Here is a 23,247-nt window from a genome sequence, read left to right as displayed (position 1 = left end):
GAGTCTGGGTGTCATCCTTGACAGCACACTATCCTTTCAGCTCCACATCAGTACCATAACCTGGTCTGTCTTCTTTCACCTACAAAACATCAATCGCCTCCGCCCTTCCCTTACCCCCCACACTACCACCATCCTTGTCCACAGTCTCGCCACTTCCTGTCTGGATAACTGTAGACAGGAAGTCCTCGGCCTTCGTCCTCCCTCACAAATCCCTCCATAAACTTCAACTGGACCAGAATTCAGCTGCAGGCACCATAACTCGAATCTGGATCCACCACATCACTCCTGTCCTCCAACAGCTCCACTGGCTCCCGGTCCACTTCTGTATCTGTGTTGTTCCTCCTGTTTTCACACAAGGCCATCCATAACCTCTCCCCCCCCCCCCCCCCCCCCCCCCCCCCCCCCCCCCCCCCCCACACACACATATTTGTCTGATCTCCTCCAGCGTCACGCTCCCTCAGATCTTCTTCCTCCACGCACCTGTTGGTTCCCTCCGCCCGTCTCAGGAATTCATTACCAACTTAGAAAACATCAATTCATTCCCCCCCATTTCAAATGGCAACACATCTGTTTAAAAGGGCCTATTCCACTTGAAGATAGATAGATTCTATTCTATTTGAATGTCTATTGCTCTGCTTCTTTTTGTTGTTATTGTTGTTGTGTTCTTCATTTCTTGCTGATTTTAAATGTCTTATGTATCCCTGTACGGTGTCCTTGAGTGCCAAGAAAGGCACCTTTTAAATAAAATGTATAATTATTATTATATATATATTATTATATTCCCAACACCCAAAGATGATCAAATGTGACGCTTAATATAAAAACAGGGTCTAGCGTCGTGAACAAAGCGGCCTTCCGTATGACTCGTGGCGCCATGCTGATCCTTGTCAGATCATCTCGACAAAAATTCCTGAGCAAGAGGAAGAAAGATATGAAAGTATGCTGAGATTTTTGCAGATCTTTTATTCATGGAAAAGAGTTTGCTCGTGCCCTCGGTGTCACTAGAAACATGGTGTTTTTATGTGAAAACTCTCGGGCTGCGAGATTCCCCACCCTCCCTTCACTAAAAGGTCTGAACAATGTATCGTCTTTATTGTTTCATAAATCAGTACACGCCCTCGTCTGGAATGTATGTAAATAAAAATGTACAACTCTTAAAGCAGTAGTCAAAAGATCAAAAGTAAAAATACACAAAATGAGTCCAACACCAAAAGTGTGCAAAAACTAAACGGTTGTTTTGTAGAAAGCAAGCAGAGGGAGCGTTTATTTAGAAACTTTATTTTCCACTTTACAGTTTTGTCTCCTCGCGGTAATTGAATTAAAATTGATCTCTGATTTAAAAACCTTGAACAAATCAGAAACATATAGATACTATTGTCAACAACGTACATTTACATCAGAGGTCTTTAGTTTTTTTTTTTACTGGGTGTTTTGTTTCGACAAACAAGAGAATTCAAAGACGCGTGAACGCGTGACGTTAGTACAGACCGTGCACATTTCTCTTTTTGAGCTTTTTTTTTTTTTTAGTGGTATAGGTAGGAAAGGTCATTATTAACAAAAAACAAAACCAAGAATTTGCAATTAGCACCGTTACTGTGATTTCTTTTTTTAACTTAGGGATCAGCACCTGGACCCGTCAGGAGCGACTGGGAGCTGCTCAGAGGAGCTTAGATGATGAGGTCGTTGTCCACATCCTCTGCAAACACACACACACACACACAAAAACATCCATCAGCACATATTCATATTCTTACGGAAGACGATGAGGGCCAGATTTGACAAATGTATTTGAGTTCTGAGATTAAAGTCGGAATCTGAGAAAAAAAGTCAGAATTCAGACTCTCTTCTGAGAATTCGGACCTTAAACTCAAAAGTCAATTACATTTTAAGTCTGAATTTGGACTTTTTTTTAAAATAAAATTTAAACATTTTTAGTATTCTTCAATTCTTCCAACTCAGAACTCAATTCCTCTTTACTCGATGGTGTTTTAAGCCTCCAACATCTCCTTCAAAGCACCTAACATTAACAATAACCCTAATCCTAACTCTTAACCTAACCCCAACATTAACTCTAATCCTAAACCCAACATTAATAACTCTAATCCTAACCCCAACATTATCTGGTAGAGCGGTTGCCTGCCAATCGGAAGGTTGGTGGTTCGATCCCTTGGCCCTGCAGTCCCATGTTGAAGTGTCCTTGGGCAGACACTGAACCCCGAGTTGCCTCCAGTGCTGCGCATTAAAGTATGAATGTGTGTGAGTGTGTATCTGATGAGCAGGTGGCACCTTGTACGGCAGCCCCGGCCACAGTGTATGAATGTGTGTGAATGGTGAACGTATCCTGTAGATGTAAAAGCGCTTTGAGTAGTCGTTAAGACTAGAAAAGCGCTATATAAATACAGCACATTTACATTATCTCTAACCCTAAACCCAACATTAACGCTAACCCCAACAGTAACTCTAATCTTAACCCAACTCTAACCCAACATTAATAACTCTAACCCTAACCCCAACATTAACTCTGATCCTAACCCCAACATTATCTCTAACCCTAAACCCAACATTAACGCTAACCCTAACAGTAACTCTAATCTTAACCCAACTCTAACCCAACATTAATAACTCTAACCCTAACCCCAACATTAACTCTAATCCTAACCCCAACATTATCTCTAACCCTAAACCCAACATTAATGCTTACCCTAACCCCAACAGTAACTCTCATCCTAACCAACATTAACTCTAATCCTAACCCTACCTGTAACCCCAACCCCAATCTTACCTCTAACCCTAACCCTAACCCCAACATTAACTGTAATCCTAACCCTACCTCTAACCCCAACCCCAATTTTACCTGTAACCCTAACCCCAACATTAACTCTAATCCTAACCCTAATCCTTTTACCCTGCTCTGAACATTTGGCCTTCTTTTAAGCAGCTTTTATAGAACCGAGCCAGGTTTTTTAACAAGGTTTTTAAGTGTTTCATTTACACCGGTGATCCCCTTGTGCCCGTGCCCATTTCAATTAACAATACATATTTTAACCCTTGTGTTGTCCTTGTGTGATACATTTGTATGTATTTGAGTATTTATGCATGCAGCAATTGATACTCACGGTCCTTGATGCCGAAGCACTTGGCCCACTCGTCAAGGGCGATGTATTTGTCGCTGTCGGCGTCACACTGCTCGAAGAAGCGGGTGGTGCAATGCTCCATGGGAATGAGAGGGGCGCGCAGGGGGGAGAGCTCTGTGTGGGTCAGGTACCTGGTGGCATACAGACACGACAAACAAGGAAACGATGAACAACAGCTATGGTGGAGCCGTCTTTCTGTTTTTGAGCACAAAGTGATTGTGACAAACCTGGTTTGTGAGTTTGTTGACATCAGAAAATATGAAGACAAACTGTTGTTGTCTTCATATTTGATCACCCTCTTCTATATCCTGTCTGCTTTTACATAAAAACTAATATTAGATGTCATCGTCCAACCATTGTCGACTTAAAGGTCCCATACTGTAAGAAGTGAAATTTCCATGTCTTTAAAAAAAAATATAAGCAGGTGGAGGTGATATCTAAAAACTGTGAAAAAAACTGAAAAAAGCTCAATCCACAAGAAATGCACACAGCGTGTAATTAGCGCCATTGCAGTCATTCCCCGACTGCATTGTCAGTGCAGAGACTGAACCTGAAAAATAGTACGATGTGGGACCTTTAAAACACTTGCCTTTGTCCACATTGAATCTCCTGCATGTTGCCATAAATGAAATTATTATTTAGAAATGAAGAAAAGTAAATGTGCATTTATCCAGATCATCATTTAAAAAAAAAAAAAAAAAAGCTCTTATAAAGCAAACAGCAGCTGGCGACAGCTGGCTCCATCAGCCCAGCTGCTGTGGTGTGAGAACAGAGGGAACCAATCAGCTCCGTCTACCACGAGCTCAACCACTGCCCGAGTAGCGTGGGTATTTTAGTTTGCATGATCTTACATGTGCTGACTCGTCAGAATACAACCCGAATTCTGTCCAAAGGCTCGCTGCCGCCCAAGACAATTTTGATTGGCTTAAAGAAATGCTACTGAACCAGAGCATGCTGTGTCAGACTAGCCAGTCCTTCCTCCGCGGCGCTGTGGAGAAAGGTCTGGCAATGCGAGACTAGTCTTGTTCTTGCTACGTACCCGTCGACGGGGTGCTGGTCGAGCTGGCCGAACTGCCAGTGGACGGGGAAGATGTACATGTTGTAGTTTTTCTCGAAGTCGTGAGCCAGCAGGTCCAGAGAGTGCTCGCCGGCCTGCAGCCTCTTCTCATTCTCGTAGATCTTCTTCACCTGAAACATTGGACGGACACCATCCACATCAGCAAAACATAAACTCTCACAGACCCCTAGCGTTTTCAGACCCCTAAAGTTGCATTCTTTAGATGTTAAGTGTGAGCTCTTTGTGTTTTCCTTTATCAATGTTCTTTTTAATTGCCCAAAATAACATGATTGATTCCACACAACGCTCTTTGGCAAGTACAAATCTCTACTTTCATTAATTTTGGGGCGTCTTATTCAATTTTACAACATTTGAAAACACAAATTGAAGTGGTTTTGAAATAGTATTCAGTAAAAGTTGACATATTCCTGTCTGTGAATATCCATCAAACAACATACATTCTTTTAGTTTTAGTCGAAATAATTCCTAATTCCTAAAATACAGTACACACAGCACAGTATTTAAATGGCCGTGTCATGAAGACCTACAACACATTTTCTGCATTGTGTAGTTCATATGATATTTTATTTGTATCATTAAGGTATATTCTACTTTTTTAAACCCTTATTCAAAGCTAAAAATCACAATGTCCGAATGTTGCTCCACTTCCAGAAGGATTTATACTAGAGATGGTTCAATACCATTCATTTCTTCCCCATACTGATCCAATACCACTGTGTCATATGTTTTATTATGTTTTAACAGCTGTATACTACAATCCATGTATGGATGTGATAAGATTTCCATCCTTGTTGATGGCCTGGCTCAGGTTTAACTTTTTGTGAAACATGAACAAACGCAAACATTGAACGCTACATATCTTTATTTTATTATCCAGTTTGTCAGTCATAATGGTAGAAATAAAATATTAAACTACTTTAAAGTAGATTTTTGTCTGGGCTCTATTACGTGGTACCTGATGTGGTAAACGCCGATCTGGTGCATGAACTCTGGTACTTTCCGATGCAGATACCAGCATTTTAGACAATATCAGAGACTTATCTGTTACTGGTATCGGCACATCTCTAATTTATTTAGAAATAAAGCAGTCCTTTGCGTTATTACATCTATGATTACTATCTTTGATTTGACTTGATTTTGTGTTGACTTTTGTTGAAAGTAATGAGACTGTCCTAAATCAGTTCCTCCACCTTCAACAGCGGGACCCCCTAAACATGCAGGCAGAGAAGTGAACCCGCCGACTCACCCTGAGCTTCTGCTTCTCGGTCAGCAGGTTGTTGTCCTCGTCGCGCTCGTACAGAGTCACCAGGACGTTCTTCAGCCAGTCCCTCATGCGCAGGGGGAACTCGTTCAGCTCGCTGTCCATGCAGGGCTCAATGTCTGCGGGGACAAAACTGTTAGCATCAAGGAAAACTATTCATGGTGATAACTCACGCATATCCGGCCATGAATTCAGATTTTAGCCCACTATGTTTCACTGTAACATCTCTCTGAAATAAAAGTTAAACAAGGAAGGTGGAAAAGGAGCATTTTCTAATTTATTTTTCAAGATTATTTCTTTGTGGGCATTTTGGGCCTTTCACTTTTCTAGGGAAATTCCGTGAAGTTTGGAGTTGATTGAACCTATATGAATGGGCAGCTTAGCTACCCCGGCGCCTAGAGCAGGAGCAATTTTGATTGACTGCATTATTTTGGTTGGTTTCAAGATTCAAGATTCAAGATTTTATTGCCATGCAACAAAGTTGCTTGGATTTATTGATACTGGACCATTAATCTGTATTGTAGCATTTTGTTTACATTTTAGTGAGAATCAATAAAACGTTTATTAAACTGACACCTGCTGTTACGTTCTTTTAGAAATTTAAAAAAGTCAAAACTGACCTCTTGTCCATTGGGATATAATAAAACAAAACAATTTAGTTAGTATTGTTGTTTTAATTGGCCTTTAAACATGTCAGCATATTATCATTGTTGCAGCGTTATTCAAGTAAATCTTGTCATCCTTAAAACATCCAACCGATCCATCCAAATTAACAACCGGCATCCTGTTTTGTTCTGGTGTGCTCAGCACTACCTTGATCTCCACGTGACCCTTTCAGCCTTGTCTCATGTCCTCACACTGAGTGTGTGTGTGTGTGTGTGTGTGTCAGGTGGAAGAAATGTGGCCTGCGTGTCCGTACAGATCCTCCCTCTGCTGAGCCCGCCCATCAGTCTTAGTAATGCAAAGAGTCAAGTTAGCTTTAGTCGCTTAGCATAAAGCTAAGATACATTAAGATACATCTGATTCCTCAATAATGAATAAACAGATAAATGATTAGGCATAATTTACAGGGAGTGTGGGGTGGGGGTGTTTCAACTCCCCAAATAATCAAACTGGCTCATTCAACCCCCACACCCCAAAAAAAAAAAAACTATTATAATTTCTTTTACATAAATAAAGACATTTGACTCTGATTGGAGGAGGGCTTTTGTGGCGGATTTAATAAATCCACTTGCCATTAAAAGGTAACTTCTCATTTGCTAGTAGTTTCCATGAGACAGGCTTTTCTGTAGCACGAGCGCCATCTATCGGTGCTATTCCACAGACTTTACACACCATCACCAGGCTGCAGTAGCCTGCTTCATGGTAAGTCATGTAGACTGAGCTCCACTGTTATAGTAAATGTGTTCATTTTGATAATATGTTAATATGCATGTAGTACATCCACATGGGAGGTCTCATATTCATATAAGAGACCTGTTTTGTTTGGTTTCTTTTGTTTTAGCTTAAATTAAAAAGCTCACCACGTTGTGCTATCTTGCTAGTCCGGTTAGCTTAGCTTGATAACCTTTTAATGATACAACTGTGGCAACAGTAAACGGAATAATTTGTTTTCCTTTTAGCTAACTGGAGCTCTTTATAGTGACTGATTTGATTGTGAATCACTGTTGTGCTATTTACCAGGTACAGTTTCCTTCTATTGTGATTTTATACTAGTATTTTGTTAATCTCCTGTGTTATACTGCTGACCAGTCTGCTGTAGCCTGTTTCATGCTACCTGGAGCTCTTTATAGTGACCGGCGTGATTGTGAGACACTGTTGTGATAAACCAAAACAAACGGCTGTGATAGCCAACGAAGACCGCCAACACAACACTAGAGGGAGAGTACACACCCGCTACACTTGTATCATGTGGACAGTTTTGTTGTTGTTGCTTGGAATTTCTCATTGGGGCGACAGAAACTACGCGCTATAGCTTTAAGTAACGTAACTTCTGATTTGAACCCATACCACAATGTTTTTCTAAACTTAACTAAGTAGTTTTAGTGCCTTAACACAACCAAACGTTAAAAATGCCAACGTTACATTCTCTGGTTTAGATTTAACGACGGAAAACACTCATGTTCTTTTTTTATGCCACCGCTAGGGGGCGGTAATTTATAAAACACTTCCGTGAGTCGTTTAAGAGGGTAGGAATAAATGGCTTATTTATCGTTGTATGGTTTGGAGGACATTAGATTAAACTCTTTGGACAACTCTTCTACACCAAGAGTTGGGAATGTAACAAGCAGAAGAGTGTGAGAGCTTACATTTGCAGGGTCCAATGTAGTCGATGTGCAGCTTGTGGCCCTTCTTGGTTCCCTCCAGGGCGCACTTGGTGGCAAAGAACTGGCAAGAGGAGTCGAAGGTCTTGTTGTCGGTTCCGCAAACCTGAGACGGAAAAACAGATGAGTTCTCACATTGTTGAAAACACAAATTCACAGTTTCATCTAGAGATGAGACCATTTTTTGCTGATTCCGATACCTAAACGTCGAAATCAACTGATACCAAGAACCGATCTAATGTAAACACACACATTCATACACTGTGGCCGGGGCTGCCGTACAAGGTGCCACCTGCTCATCAGATAAACACTCACACACATTCACACTCCGATGCGCAGCACCGGGGCCAACTTGGGGTTCAGTGTCTTGCCCAAGGACACTCTGACAATGACTGCAGGGGCGGGGATTGAACCACCAACATTGTGATTGGCGGGCAACCGCTCTACCACTGGGCCACAGCCGCCCCTAATACCAGTGTGTTAAATAAAAAAAACAGTACATATAATGTATTTATTATTTTTAATAGCTACAGTATATACCACTGTATATGTATGGATGTGATGAATCCATACATATACAGTGTGATTGCTATTGTTGTTGTTGGCCGGGCTCAGGTTACACTGGCTGGCTTTTGCAGTTGCTGCCCCGAGACTCTGGAACAAGATACCCCACGACATTCACGCTATTACAGATAAGCTCTTTTTAGGTCCAAAGGTAAAGTGCTATATAAATAAATGTTGATTGATTGATTGATTGACTTTTTGTGAAACAATAACACAATGTATTCCATCAACCTTTCTTTTACCATTCAATTTGACAGTGATTCATAACAGAAAAAGAACAGAAAAAAATAATTTAAATAACCTTTTCTTCAGGGCTAAATTAAGTGTTGATGATTGATGCATAAACTCTGCTTCCCGAAACAGATTGTAGCATTTTAGGAGGTATCTGAGACTGTTCCAACGTTGGTATTGGTATTGGAACATCTCTAGTTTCAACCTGAGTTTAATAAAGAAATGTTTGGGCTGATTGTTTGCAAACTCACATGCTCGAATTCTCCCTCAGCAGCGGGGCAGGTGGAGGGGTCCTGGCACACACACATTGGGGTGTTGCTTTCATCGACCTCACACACTTTGCCCTTCTTGCAGTGGTGGTTCAGGCAGGCATCTGTGAAAAGAATATAAAGAGTTACATTCAGAACTGCTTTGGGGTCATGATCCTTGGGTTTTGTTTAGTTTCCTGTTTTATTTCATAAAGTAGCTTCCATAGTAAGCAGAGGATGTTTGATGTCAATAATTGGTTTGTGGAGATCTGCTATGAGTCGTTGAGTTTGCCGTTATTGTTGCGGATGTGATGATTTTAGACGCGAGGGAGAAGTGAGGGAGGAGTGAGGGAGGAGTGAGGGAGGAGCCATAGACTGTTGGGCGGTATATGACTGTGACGTTAGCTGAGAGTTGGCAACGCTGCTTACACTCTAGGTTACACACTTTCACTGGAAATCTGGATGCAACTGCTGCTGAAAGCCAGCCTACATAATTTGAGGGAATATTTAGCTTTGCTAGGTTTTACAAATATCTTTGTCCAATAGTTATATTACATATGAGACAGGCGGCAAATTGTCATTCACATCATAGCCACGCCCTAAAACACCTTCTACTTTATGGTCGATTTTAAAACCAACGAGACCATAATTTTAAAAAAAGAACATTATTCTGTGTTACAGAAGACTACAAACTAGCGATTGAGACCATAAACTCATTATGAAATGTTGACTAAGGTAATAAATCCAGTGAGAAATGGGTCATTTTCTCATAGTCTTCCTAGAAACAGACCTCGGTTTGCAACCCCACATGTCGCCCCCTGCAGGAATTCAGACAGAATGCAGCTTTAAGGCTCTTCCTCTTTTGCAGCACTTTGCTGATGCTTTGTCTACTAATTTTAACAGTCTATGGAGCTTCCCATGTTTCATTTAATGTTGACTTCCTAGGTTATGTGTTTTTCAGCCTTTGTAATTGTCAGCCCCGCCCTGATGTGTTTCACCTGTTCATCAGCCCTCATGTCACCTGTTTCTCATTACAAATCTCATTGCTTGGTGCATTTAGTGTGTTCCCTTAATTAAGTTCCATTTTGTCATTTGTCCAGTGTTAAAAAGTACCAACCTACTCAATGGTGTGTTACTGCTTTTGCGTTGTCGATTTTCTACTTGAAGATTTCTTTGTTTCCTGTCTGTTTTTGGACTTTTGTTTAGTAAATTATTTTACTGCATCATTCCCACGTCTGTGTTTTTCTCCTGCTGCCTGCTCTGCAACTGTGACAACCTGAGTAAAAGAGACCTTGACCCAATCCACACACACGTTTACTACAGGATTTCTTCCAAACGCAAAGTCCAAGGAAACCATTCATTTGTGAGAAGATTAATACCTATAATGATGAAATAAACTACTGAATAAACAAAAAAAACTTCATCTAAGACTTTGTGCATGACTCCAGCCGACTCCAGAGACTCTGCTTTATATTGTACTAAAATGTGCACAGATGTTTCTTTACTGGTAAATCCAAACTTCTTTAATATGCTTTTTCTTTATTTGAAGAAACATTTTAGCTGTAAAACCACACGTTGTCGGAACCACAAACCTCAAATCTATAGCTCTTGAAAAGGCTTTATGCAGATCTCAGCATAACTTAATATCTGTACACTTTGTCCTGTTGCTGCCTGTGACTTGGTTTCTGGGCTGAGCTGCTTCTTGAAGCAGGCTGGAACATGTAATTACAGCCTCCTCCTCACAGAATGAGGCAGTCTGTTATTATGGATGTTTGATTTTCCAGTCTACCCAGATAAGTGTAGCTGGAGGACAGAGGAGGGAACCATTTGCTAAATCAAACATTGTCACAATGGCTTTCAGAGGAGGTCGACGTGTAAAGCAGCAGACACATTGTTACCTGCTAGAGTAGATATGGCCAAGAGAAATTTGGTAACGATTGATCGTTGTTTAGGGACATTAAAGCACGTTGAGCTTTTTCCCAGTAAGCATTTTAGAGCGTCCCGACACGCCGAGTAGCAGCCCAGCAGCAGAACGACTGTGTCTGTGCCTGCCCTATGGGAGCTTTTTTGTGGATTTATTGGCACCTGTTGCTCAAGAATTATGTGATATGAACTTTTTCTTTTTTTTTAAATTAAATTGAGCTTGAGGTATTCAAAAAAAGTGGTGCGTACAAAATGAATTCTATCGAAATCTGATAGATATACCCACCTTCCCCACCGAAATCGACGCCTATGCTTAAAATACCAATGTAACACCTAAAATGAAGCATTAAACATCAAAACACAAAGTTTAACAATGGAACTAAATGTGTGGCTATGTTTTTTTAGTAACAATGTTCACACTGTCACATTTGGGGTACTCACAACCAAAATAATGACAAAGTTCTGGTCCCCACAAGACAAACCATATGATTAAGATTTTCTTTTTGGATTAAATCTAGAGCTGGGAAGGGGATGGTTGGGGTTAATTTAGCTTAGGTCTCCTTGGAAATGATGTAAGTAAATGCTGTGTTATCATAGTGCGTATCCTCCATCGCTCCAGACTTCGACTTACCACCGCCATAGTCCATACCTACCCTTAGGGCTTTTAGTTTTTAGTATTTTTTAGAATTTTATTTAGTCTCAGGTAGGATTTTTGACTATGTATCGTTGTATGTTTGTCTGAATGTGCCTGACCACAAATGAAGGACCTTCACAGGACAAATAATGATCTTAAGTTTTTGATTTGATTTCAAAAACAAGTTTATGTGCGTGAGTTTGTGAACTTACTCTCAGTGACAACTTCTTCTTCAACAACTTCAATGGCCTCATCAAAGTCTCCAATCTCAATCTGCACGGGGTTGGCACCCACTTCGGTCTCCTGGTCAACATCCTGGAAAGGTCAGAGGTCAGAGTGTAAGGAATTTATTCTTTACGAGTCACAAGTTTATTTAATGTGTGGGGGTACAAAGTTAACATAATAAGAAAGAAAACTGTAAAAGCTACTCAACGTTCTTTTTAAAAAACTTTTCTCCCTTTGAACTCTCAGATGATTACTTCCTGCATCAGTCTGCAAGTCTATTTCTGCTTGACGTCCACTTAAAGCAAACCGCTTAAATATCCCTGGTTTTCCTCCGAAAAGGTTTAAACGTCACCACTAAAGAAGTTTCCTCCCTGATGGCCAAACAGAGTCTGGGAGCAGCGTGACCATAATATCCAACAACAACAAGCAGCTGGGTCCACATGTGGTGAAGCCATAAAGAACGTAATGGCTTCTTGACCGGCTAAAATTAACAGCGGTGGGATCTCTGGTCCCGCTGGACCTCTGGAGCGGGAAACATTCTCTGAAGGCTCAGTCTGGACGGTTTTGCACAGCTATATTTTGGGAGTTTAGTATTGTTTGCAGGCCACGACGGACACTGTGTCCTGTTTAGAAAAGTAACGAGCGTGATCGAGGCGTGGGCAAAAAGGATTTCATCTTTTTATCCCTCTCTGTTTGTTGGATTTGTCAAAAGCCTCTGAGGTATCAATTTGGGATTTGGTGAGCAGATTGATCAGATTTTGGTAAATACCCAGATCTAGGACACATCACATCCTGTTGGAACAAACAGAGATCAGGAACTTCTTCATCTTACTCTTCTTACAGATGCATATTTGCTAAACTTGAGAACCTTTCAGATTTATTTAATCTGGAGGTTGGGTCCTTAATATGAGTCTGAAGAAAAATTTGACATTGAAATACTGAAGACTTTCATCTCTTTGGGAAACACTTATTAACTAAAACAATCTGAGAAGAATAAAGTAACTCTTATGAGGGTTTAAACGTAGACAATGCTTCATCAAAGATGCCAAATCAAACCCAGATGTGTTTAGGTTGACTTTCCCAAAACACTCAGTGTAGCGACAGAATAAACAACAGAGTAGCTTTTGTTCCGGTTTACTACAAGTTGGCCTTTATTTCTATCAATTATTATAACATTGTACACTCCAGAGTAACAGCTGAGTTCTGGGAACACAGATGGCATCCACAGGGTACAAAACAACGCTTTATCCACATTATCTACTTTATTTGGCAGTTACATTGAAAGTGAGCTCATCTAAAATGTCTTTGCACAGGAAAACTGAGTGCACACATCTAAGAAAGCCACTAAGGTGGATCTATTTTACCAGAAAACTGAAATAGTTCAGATTCTGCTCCTGGAGGCCAGCCACGACATTTTGGACAAGTGACATAAGAATAACAAGAAACATCTGGTGAATCTGTAATCAGCTCCAGTAGCTAACTTTTAGTAAAAATATGTTTTTCATATGTGTCAGTCCACCATAACCTGCATCAGAGATCTACGCTCTTGCAATACTTTGACTGAGGTTGATTCAGATGTTAATTATTTAACTTTAGTTCGCATAAATCGGCTTTTAAGGAGAAAGGAAAACACGACTGGTGAACTCTCAAACAGGATCAACATCTGCACTGACCTCAACAACTGGCTCCTCGGTGACTAGCTCGTCCATGACAGGCTCCTCCTCAGTCTGGGACACACACACAAAATGATTAAACATTATAACTTGTACACATGAACACACATGTGCCTGTGTGTGCCCATAGAGAAAAAAACACTTGAGTGAAGGAAGTGTGAAGCAGACAATGATCTCACACACAAATTCAAAACACACACAGTTATCCATGAACCAGGTGCGTCGGACTGGGGGGAAAAAGGGGACTGAGTACCCAAGGACCTCATGTGAGGAGGGCCAAAAAAGAAGCTAGAATTAATAGCTGCTGATCTGGGGGGGACCGATGGAGAATGCCTTTCTACAGGCCCCAGAATGTTGCGCTACGCCCCTGACATGAACAGATTATCAATCAATATCAACACACACACACACACACACACACACACACACACAGTATAACTTACAGGAGCAGCCATGGCGTGGCCAGCCAGGCACAGAAGGAAGATGATCCACACCCTCATCTTCAAAGTCTGTGGAGAAAAAGAGAGAAACAAGTGAACCCTTTTTTTATTTTTAAGTCAAGTTCACATAATAAAAAGCTATTATAAAGCATAGACTAATAAACTTATGTCTAGTTTTATGTTTGCTTTGTTGTTAATTTTTAACAAAAAAGAAATGTTGTCCCTAAATGAAACCCAACTTGAATTTATCTAAAAGGACAATTTGTGCACCCACAGGGGTTCCTTAGAGGGTTCCCTGAGGAACACCTATTATTTAAAGCCTCCTTTTAGAAAGCAACTTAAGAATTGAAAAACTTCTGATTCAAAATGGTTTCCAAAGTCATAGGAATGACTTATTCATATGTAAACTTGCTTTTCAATTCTGATTATCAATTTCTGGAAAATGCTCTCTTGCATTAATACAGTGCACATGTATCAGATCAAGTCTCTTTAAATGTTTTTTTGATTAACTTGCTTTTGTTATGCACTTTGTAACTTGCCCTTTTCTTAGAAGTAGTAATAGTATTTCCCAGTGTAAGAATGTAGTAGTTTTATATTCTCCCTTTCTAGTCAAAATGACACAAAATCAACAAATGCTAAGACTTAAAAGCAAGCATAACACAGACAATATTTAGGTTGTTCATGTTGACTGAAAATATTTCGATAATTCTTGAATTACCAACAAGGATCATAAAACAGCTAACTACTTGACAGCCAGAACAACTGAAAATACATACATTTTTAAAGTTTCTCTATACTTAAGTTTTTTTCAATCCTCCTTGTCCTCCTTCGCTACTAGCAACTGTGTATGGGAAGGGTGGGGGCGCGCTTGTATCATGTGGGCGTGCCGACAGTTTTGTTGTCAGTACTTGGAATTCCTCATGAGGGCGACAGAAACTATACACACTAAAGCTTTAAATACAATAAGAATTAGTAGTTTTTATAATAACCAGGATCAATAAAAAGAATCTGAATCTAAGTAAAGTTTGAACAAAGCCTAGCATTCAAAAAACAACAAAAGCATCTGGAAACAACATGTAACACAACTCTCTCTATCAGACTAATGGATGATCTCCTGTTTCCCAAACAAAACCCTCAGTGTCCGCTAGGTTTACTGGCAGCTCGTGTTGAAATGGCCTCTGGCTGTTGTTGGGGATTTTCTCTACTTCTAGAGCATAAATCCAAGCGAGCACAGAAGCTGATTGCACTAAATTAGGCTTCAGGAACACGACTGGAACAGGCTGGGTTAACTTCTCTTTCTGCCGTTGGATGGAAACAGGCTCCTGTCTTTATATGCACTTTCACAGCCTACTGCAACATACTTTAACTCCTCATATTTCCACCAGGCTCCTATTTGGGGAAATAAATGACTTTCCATGCAGCTTTGCTAAACCCATATTTACATTTGTAAACCCATGACGGATGTGTAAGAATCTAGCCCTGATGTGTGAATTTGGGTAGTTGAATGGGTGGAGGAAGGTTCAATTCCCACTGCGGTCATCTGTGATTTGGATGAAAGCCTCCACCTACAAGCATGTAATATCAGATTTTCCCTAGGTGCAAAATCACAGCAATAGTAAGAAAAAAACATGTAAACAACATATTGTCACTTCAACAACAGTGACTCCACCTCATACATATTCATGTTCCTCACACAAAGCCTGTTTATTATGTTATTACTACCAAGTAGCCCGACCAGCATTGTATAATTGTAAGGCCGATAGACATTGTTTGGGGGGGGTGTTTGTCATTAAGAAGAAGAGTGAGAATTTTATTTTATTTTACACAAAAACCTTGTTTCTGTGTAAATGTTTCTCAAGTTTACACACTCTCACAACCCTTTTTCCACCTAATCTCACGGAAAACATGACTTTTTTAATATTAATACATACGAATTTTACACATTTCCTACGAGATGAGCACCTTATCTTTCTACCTTCTCTTGCAGTCCTCTCCATCTGATTGTCTGAGCATCCATTGTTCAGAGACACGGAACCCTTTCTCCGTCCCTGCTTCTCTTCCCTCATCATGGCTCGTCTGAAGGACTAAATAAGGGCTTCTTTATTCTGTAATGGAGCATGACATTGCTTGGTCTGCCTTCCTCTTTTTTCTATACGTTATCTCCCTCTCCACCTCCCTTGAGTCAGCTGTTTCACCCAGACATCCAGAAACAATCTCTGTCCTCCGAAGATCAAAGGACGCACGGCATGCAGGGGTATGTTAAAGTGTCTCGGGAGGCCGACTTGTAAAGATCAAAGTTCTTACTTTCTTTTCATTCACCCTGTTTCCTCTGTGTTGTTTGCACAGAAGCAAACTCCAGTGCAAAGCCAAAGGAGACCGTATCTGTTTTTTTCTGTTAAGGCCTAGGAAATTATTCATGCAGGTAAATAACACTGTGGTGAGCTGACACAGTACAATCTACCGTGTACAGTATAGTGAATGCTGCTGGAGATCAGCGGAGGATAATACGATTTACACAACAGGGCTGAGAATAGGTGGAATTCCTGCCCCTCGGATAACAGTGCAGAGGTTTAAACCAACAATGAATCGACAAAACTAAGCCATCCAATCTTCTCATAGAACATTAAACTTTGGGAAGTTGTTCCCTTTGTTCTGGTCTGCATGTGCGGCAATTATCCACTCAGACTCAGGGGGATGTGGAGATGAATGCCACAGCTCTAAAAACATCACCTTGAGGGAAACTGAACGTGACTTTTCAAAGTTGTAGAAACCCTTCGCTTGGCTGGTTGCCGGGCGTCCTAAAACATCGTAGGAGGTCCTCTTGACACGGAGCGTCTGAATAGGGCGACGTGTTTGGACAGATGCAGTTAAAAGGGTGAAGTTTGCCTACAGTCAGCTAGATGTGATGGGTGTTGACATGTTTGACAAATCCTTGAGTGACCCAAGAACGTTGAGTCATTTAAAAAAAAGTACGAATTGTTGATTATTTGCCTATAGGCGCATTTGTCTTTTGTTGTCATCCTCAAAGCTGTGAAAGTGCACATTCAGAAATGACTGATGTTTATTCCAGATCCTGAATTATTTCTCAACAGCAAGTTTGTGAAAGAAGAGCCACGTCCTCAAATGATACACTTCAAAACTGCAACCACGTTGGCCCTTTTTCTTACCGGGTGTTGGTGACTTACATGGTAGCATTGGAAGATGTCTCCAACTTTAAATTAATCATGCATGTGTCTGACATTAGTACGACATGTTTTTTTTTCTTAATCCAGACTTTTGAATTGTATCACTGTTTGGAGAAAAAACTTCTCGAGGCTTTAACAAGATCGGTTTTATATTTATTTCACACAGTTTGGTGACAAAAACAAGCTGATTGGGGCCCGGGTTGGAGCAGTGGGCAGAGCAGGCGCACATATACTGTGAGGTTTATGCCACAGTGCAGAGGTGCCGGGTTTGAATTCGACCTGTGACAATTTCCTGCATGTCTTCCCCCTCTCTCTCACCTAGCTGCCCTATCAAAAAAGGCAGAAAAAGGCCCATAAAGATTTGGATTATTTAATGTAAATTTGTGGCAGCAAAGCAAGTTTGTTTTAGTCTTAACATCTTAACTGTTATAAAGACTTGGGGCGGCCTCTAGCTCACCCAGTAAGAGCGCTCGCCCCATGTTATCCCCCATCTCTCTCCCCCTTTCCTGTCTTTCCACTGTCACTAATAAAGGGAAAATCCCCCCAAAAATATTCCGAAATGACAAATTTACCAAATTGCCAATTTTATTTATTTGATCACAAAGTGTACAAGTTCCGTTGCTACACTTTCTCTTTAACATTTAGTATTTTTCTGAGTTATGTTATTGATCTAGACAATAAATCACATCATGGATCTCCACAGCTGTTTTCATGTGTAGATGTGGGTGTCACCATATTAGAAGTTAGAGGATAACACGATGTGACTAAAAAAGAAGAAGGTTTGAGACTGGCAGAAAGATGACGGTAGGAGGACAAGAGATGCTCCTTAACTGCTACCTTTGAGGGCCATTTAAACAAGAGAGATGAATACGTCCGCGGAAGAAAACTAAAACACAACACGATTATTAATTTCCTTGTTTTTTTCCACCTGTCGGAAGAAAGTACAAAATCGTTCGGTGCTAAATGCAGAGTTAAGGCAAGACTTTTACAATAGTGACCACTGTTTATGAATGTCCAGAAATGTCTGCAACACCCCCTCAAATGTCTTGGATTTGGAAAGATACAGAAACCAAGGGCACAGGACGCAGACAGTAACCTGCACACATGGAAACGTCTCTGTACTTTCAAAAAAAGCTCATCTGAAAACAAAAATAAGGTGTTGAGCTGACGGGAAATTTTAAAAAAAAAGAACTTCAGATTCACATAGGTAGCGTGTCTGACTGGGAGCGAGGAACTTAATGAGATTGCAAAGAGAGCAATATTTAATTAAAGGGTGTCATCTGCAAAAAAAAGGTGTGTGGGTCAGTATTTGATTTGCAGGGACGCGGTGTTCCTGTTGTATGTCCACTTGAAAACATTCCTGTTTGGTCAGAGAGTCATTGGGCCAGACGGACTGACGTAACAGCAAAACAAATTATTTTATTTGGAAAGCTGCTCTCATAATCAAACAGGGTAGAGGCTAAACAGGAAACTTCAGGCTCATAAAGGGGCCCTTTTTCTCCTCAAATGTGTTTAATTTAGGAGGTCAGTTAGGTAAGCAAGTGTAAACTCCCTATGGAAGAAAACAACCTGCCCTGATGCTAATCTCTCTCACTTTCCCACTAATATCTCCATCTGCTTCAAAAGCTCCTAAAAAGGGAGCAGATTTAGAGGAATTCTTTCTTCTTCTTCTCTGTGACATAACAGGCGGGTTCAGAGGCCTGGAAAAACAACCTGTAGCAGTCCGTCTGCCAGCAAACAGTGCAGACAAACAGCACTGGCATGCAAAGGGACTGGGAGGAGGCAAATATTCAGAGGATGCTTGGAGGAGAAACAGTGATTTCCTCTGTCTGTATTGAGCTCTGTAGTTAATGAAATGAAATACCGTCCAAAGTTATCACTGTATCTGTTATCATCCTAAAGGAACACGCCTCTTACGTATTGTTGTGCATAAGTTTATAGACTATAACATAAAATTTGAACACGTTAATGAGAATGTGTTGCTTTCTGTCATCACTTTTCAGCTTCTATTAAACTTCTTGGGTTTTCAAACTTGTCTGTGGATCAGTGTTTAGACAAAAGAAAACGTGTCGGTTGGAAAATCCTAGACAAGGAAGAAGACTTCCATCACTTGGTCTTCATGGTGGACTGATTTTTTTTGGGACCAAAAAGGAATGTGAAAGGTCAAACAGGTGCTCTTTGGTTGGCAGTAAAGCCTTTCTAATCTATTTTTAAGCTCAGTCAGAAAACACACGGTCAGAAATAATAAACAGATTCTTGTCTTTTCCATGAGTACTTTTCAGAAGTAATTTCCACAATCTTGGTCAGTTAAAAGGTTGATCCTAGCAACCTGCAGCAGCTATTTCATAGCTCAAATATCAAGCCCGGTCTGACCGAGCTACCTCCTAAACTGGCAATGAGACACCTGACGAAGTACGGGGGGGTGGGGGGGGGGACCTCTTTACGTTGCCGGACAAAGAGCAGTTTCAGAGCAACCACAAAGAGCACAATCAAGAAGAGGAGAGTGGACGAGCGTTCATAGGAACAGGAGGAGAGGAGTCAGGATATATGTAACTTGACCTCTTGAAAGCCCCCCCCCCCTCCCCCCAATCAAGACAGACCTTCTTGTTTCTTGGTATCCACTGAATTTCACTTGAGGCGATAATCTCTGCTCTGAGCCCGTTTCCATCCAAGGTGAGGCAGGATTATTGTATTGTCTTTCAAAATAAAAGCCAAATACATCTTCCAAGAACTGTATTTTTGAACAGGTTGGGTTTTTTGTAACTTAAATTTGAATCTTAAAACATTAATTTGGCAGTGATTGCACTTTGCTGTCTTGTCCCTTCGTGGCTTTTTACATTTTTGCCATCATTGTTAACGTTATAACGCAGCTTTTGTACACCTCGATGCTGCTGTCATCGTTCCTCCTCTGCCTCTCTGAACAGACGAGAGTCAGTCAGTCTCATTTATGCAAATCTGTGGTTGAATGACTTTATGTCTCCAGTGACCTGTCTCAGTCTTAATGTTGCAGGTACACTGGGAGAAAAATAAATGAACAACAAGCCCAAACTCTGTTACATAAATGTAACTTTTGCTGCACTTCAATCACTAACAACAGTGATTTAATCTGCTCATGAATGATTTTTCATTGGCTTCACTTTGCAGTCACAGGAAGTGATGTTTTTATGTTTTTAGGTTAAAATGAATGCATGAGTTGGAATGTCCCTCGGACATAAACCTGAAGCCGCTGACATTTTTTTCCATCTCAGGACAGGACAGAGTCCTTTTCTCTGAAATCACACAATTCTATTGTTCTCCTCTTTTTTTGATTCTTTCATTTATTTTCTAAACTTATGTTTCCTCTCCTGGTCTTTCACTCCATGATCTGGTTTTCTTTGTCCCTTTCTTTTATTTCTTCCTGTCCTTCTTGCTGACAATAAACTCCAGATCCCTCTTTTCCACATAGCATTTAGACAGCTGCACAATCCTTACTTCCTGTCTGGGGATTAGAGCTTTTCTAGACATTTGCCAAGCTGGCCCGGTTTTTCCCAGCATCCTCAGCTCCAATGCCACTGCCCACAACCCCCCTCCCCTTCCTCCCCTTCTTCCCACATTGGTCCAGACCTGCCACCTCAACAATTGAGCAGCCAGAGACGCTCCGTCTCGACCTCACTCTTACCAATGCAGACACTTTGTCCTTCGGTCTTCCTCGACAGGTGTGACGAGATAACAAGAGTTTCATTTAGAATCAAGAGACGCCAAGAGATTTAGTCTTTAGGGTGAGGAGAGGAATGGAGTATAACGTGCCTTCAGAGCATCTGATTGGACTCAAACAGCTTGCAAGAAGAAAGTCGGAGGCATTGCAAATTTACTTAAGATTCTTGGTTTTTAAATGTGCTGAAACATTTAGAATATTTCACTGGATGTCACTGTAAATAAACAAGGTGTCTTGGATTTAAAAGTTAACAGTAGATGAATTGTTTTATATGTGTAACAACATGGGGAAAATACCGAATCTAGCTGGCCCTTTTCTCCGAAGGCTTCAAGTTTCCACATCACGCTTGTGTCAGCTTTATATTGGACCGTGATTGGCTGGTTACACTTTACTTGAAGGTGTCTTCATAAGAGTGACATGACACTGTCATGAACGTGTCATAAACATCATAAACAAGTCAAAAATGGTCCTGAAATAACTTCTTTTAGCAAGTGTCATATGGTTTTGTCATGACAAGTTATGGTTAGGGTTGGGGTTGGGGTTCATGTGGTATGACTGTGTCGTGACAGTGTCCCCCCCCCAGTCCGACGCTCCTGTTCACAGCCAAACAGGGATAACCATTTTTCTACAGAGCTGGCTTTTGGCTTGCATGTTGCAACAGGAAAGGGCCAGACACAAAACTGTTGAGACATTGTTTACTTCAGGATGTAGATTCCTCTCCAAACTAAAGGCCCAGGTACAAACTAGAGATGGTCCGATGCTATTTTTTGCTTCCTGATACCGATTCTGGTACTCAAACTTGCGTACAGGCCGATCCCGAGTACTGATCCGAAACCAGTGTGTCATACATTATATTATGTTTTAACAGCTGAATACAATCCCTGTATGGATGTGATGGCTGTCTTTGTTGTTCGTCCTGGCTCGGGTTCAACTTCTTGTGAAACATGAACAAAAGCAAACAATGAATGCCCCAGAACTTTCTTTTATCATCCAGTATGACAGTAAGTCACAATAGAACAAAATAACATGAACAAACTACTTTATAGTAGAGTTTCTTCAGGGCTCAATTTCATGGTATTGGATTGCTGCATAGACTCAGTAGGCCTACTTCCCGATACTGGTACCAGCATTATAGGCAGTATCAGAGACTTGTCTGATACTGGTGTCAGTATTTGAACATCTCTACTATAAACCATGGGAGAAACAGCCCCAAACCACAGTGGGCAAGAACTTCAGTCTCTTTCTGCAAGTCCCTCTCTACTCCCTATGTGTGAGCTTAAGAGACGTCCGCCGACACTTGAAGGCATCTGAACCTACAGGGCGCTCTGAACAGCTGGTAATCGATCGCCATGGCAACCCGCATTCCTTAACATGAGAGTAATTAGTGAGGGGGAGTCACACAGGCAGGGAGGGAGGGAAGGAGAGATATTTGTCGGAAAAAAGGCTCCCATTGCTCAATCGGGCTTTGTTGGATTCCCATTCACCCCCATTCCTCCCCGTCTTTTCTCTCCGTTCTTTCTTTCCATCTTGATCCATGTATTTCTTTTTGTTCGTCACTTTATTTTCACTCGGTTAATCTCTTCAGAATGCATTTACAAAACTGGGAAATCTCCAAAAACAAAGAGACTGCAGCAGTTTCTCCATCTGAGCTAAAGACTGTAATATATAACATATGATTTACCATATCAGCCTTTTGTCTGCATCTGCCTCCCTCCTCTCCCTCCCCAAAGCTTTAATCCCCCCCCCCCCACCCTCCCCGCAGCACTCCTCCTTGTCCTCCTATTGCCGATGTGGCACACAATACCTCCACAGAGAATGCAACCTCCTAATCACAGCGTGTTTACCTGCAGGGAGCAGTTTTCCTTGCTGTTTTGGCAGTAATGACAGAGGAGATTGTTCACTGAGGTTTGATGCCCCAGTAACTGCCTGGTAACCCAGATGTCAGTCCTTTTAAAGTTAAATTGTGGAAAATCCAGTGTGCGAATTTGCTTATGAATTGGAGTTTGAGATCACAGCAGGTCAACTGTGTTTGCTCAACTTTGAGATGGAAATATTGTGCTGTTTGATTCACTTCTGTCCAACTGACAGAAGGAAAAAAAACTTGAAAAAATGTGAAAGGGCAATATATTCTGTGTTAAAAAGTTCAAAAGCAAAAGTTTTACTTTTATGGCAGGTTAATGACCAATGACTCTATCACAAATCTTGCAGCCCTTATTTAAGAAGTAAACTTCAACCTCAACATAAAAGTGTAGTTTTTTTGCAAGTTTATGACAACTTAAGCCTACATTTGCCAGGAATTTCCTTCCTAAAAGTCTTCTACAGAGCAGTCCCACATTGCTAAAGTCGCACCAGAGCCTGTGTCCCATGATAAATGATAAAAACAGAGTCCGGAGATGCAGTGCAGAGTGAGAGATCTTACCTTTAACTTGGCAGAGCGGGGATAACAGAGGAGAAGAGTCAGCTGTGTGCGGAGCCCAGGACAATCTAACGGCTCCACCAGTTCACACAGAAGACATTTCCAGTGGGACGTCCCAGTTTGGACGCAGACCCCTCCTCACTCCCTTCACTCAAACCTCCCATTACACCCTCTCTCTCTCTCTCTCTCTTCCTGCCCTGATAGGTGGGGCTTAACG

At 41.1% G+C, this 23,247-nt stretch overlaps 1 protein-coding gene across 1 annotated transcript; it reads right to left on the bottom strand.

Moving 5' to 3' along the window:
• Positions 1-1,238: 1,238 nt before the first annotated feature.
• On the bottom strand, positions 1,239-23,211 carry sparc (secreted protein, acidic, cysteine-rich (osteonectin)). Its single transcript, XM_034883952.1, has 10 exons — positions 23,034-23,211; positions 13,739-13,804; positions 13,296-13,349; positions 11,610-11,712; positions 8,844-8,965; positions 7,783-7,903; positions 5,459-5,592; positions 4,174-4,322; positions 3,117-3,265; positions 1,239-1,696 (listed from the first exon to the last, which is right to left on the bottom strand). Exons 2-10 carry the CDS (start codon positions 13,793-13,795, stop codon positions 1,668-1,670), a joined length of 918 nt encoding a protein of 305 aa, XP_034739843.1. The 5' UTR covers positions 13,796-13,804; positions 23,034-23,211; the 3' UTR covers positions 1,239-1,667.
• Between the last annotated feature and the right edge of the window lie 36 nt (positions 23,212-23,247).

Source organism: Etheostoma cragini, chromosome 10 (assembly GCF_013103735.1).
Source record: "Etheostoma cragini isolate CJK2018 chromosome 10, CSU_Ecrag_1.0, whole genome shotgun sequence".
NCBI lineage: Eukaryota > Metazoa > Chordata > Actinopteri > Perciformes > Percidae > Etheostoma > Etheostoma cragini.
This window is presented reverse-complemented; position numbering and strand designations above follow the sequence as displayed.

Excerpts from the sequence above, each read along its gene's own strand:
- sparc (XM_034883952.1), bottom strand. The coding sequence starts at position 13,795 with ATGAGGGTGTGGATCATCTTCCTTCTGTGCCTGGCTGGCCACGCCATG. Across the intron at positions 13,350-13,738 it reads GCCACGCCATGGCTGCTCCT|ACTGAGGAGGAGCCTGTCAT; the intron begins GTAAGTTATACT and ends TGTGTGTCCCAG. Across the intron at positions 8,966-11,609 it reads AGAAGAAGTTGTCACTGAGA|ATGCCTGCCTGAACCACCAC; the intron begins GTAAGTTCACAA and ends TTCTTTTCACAG.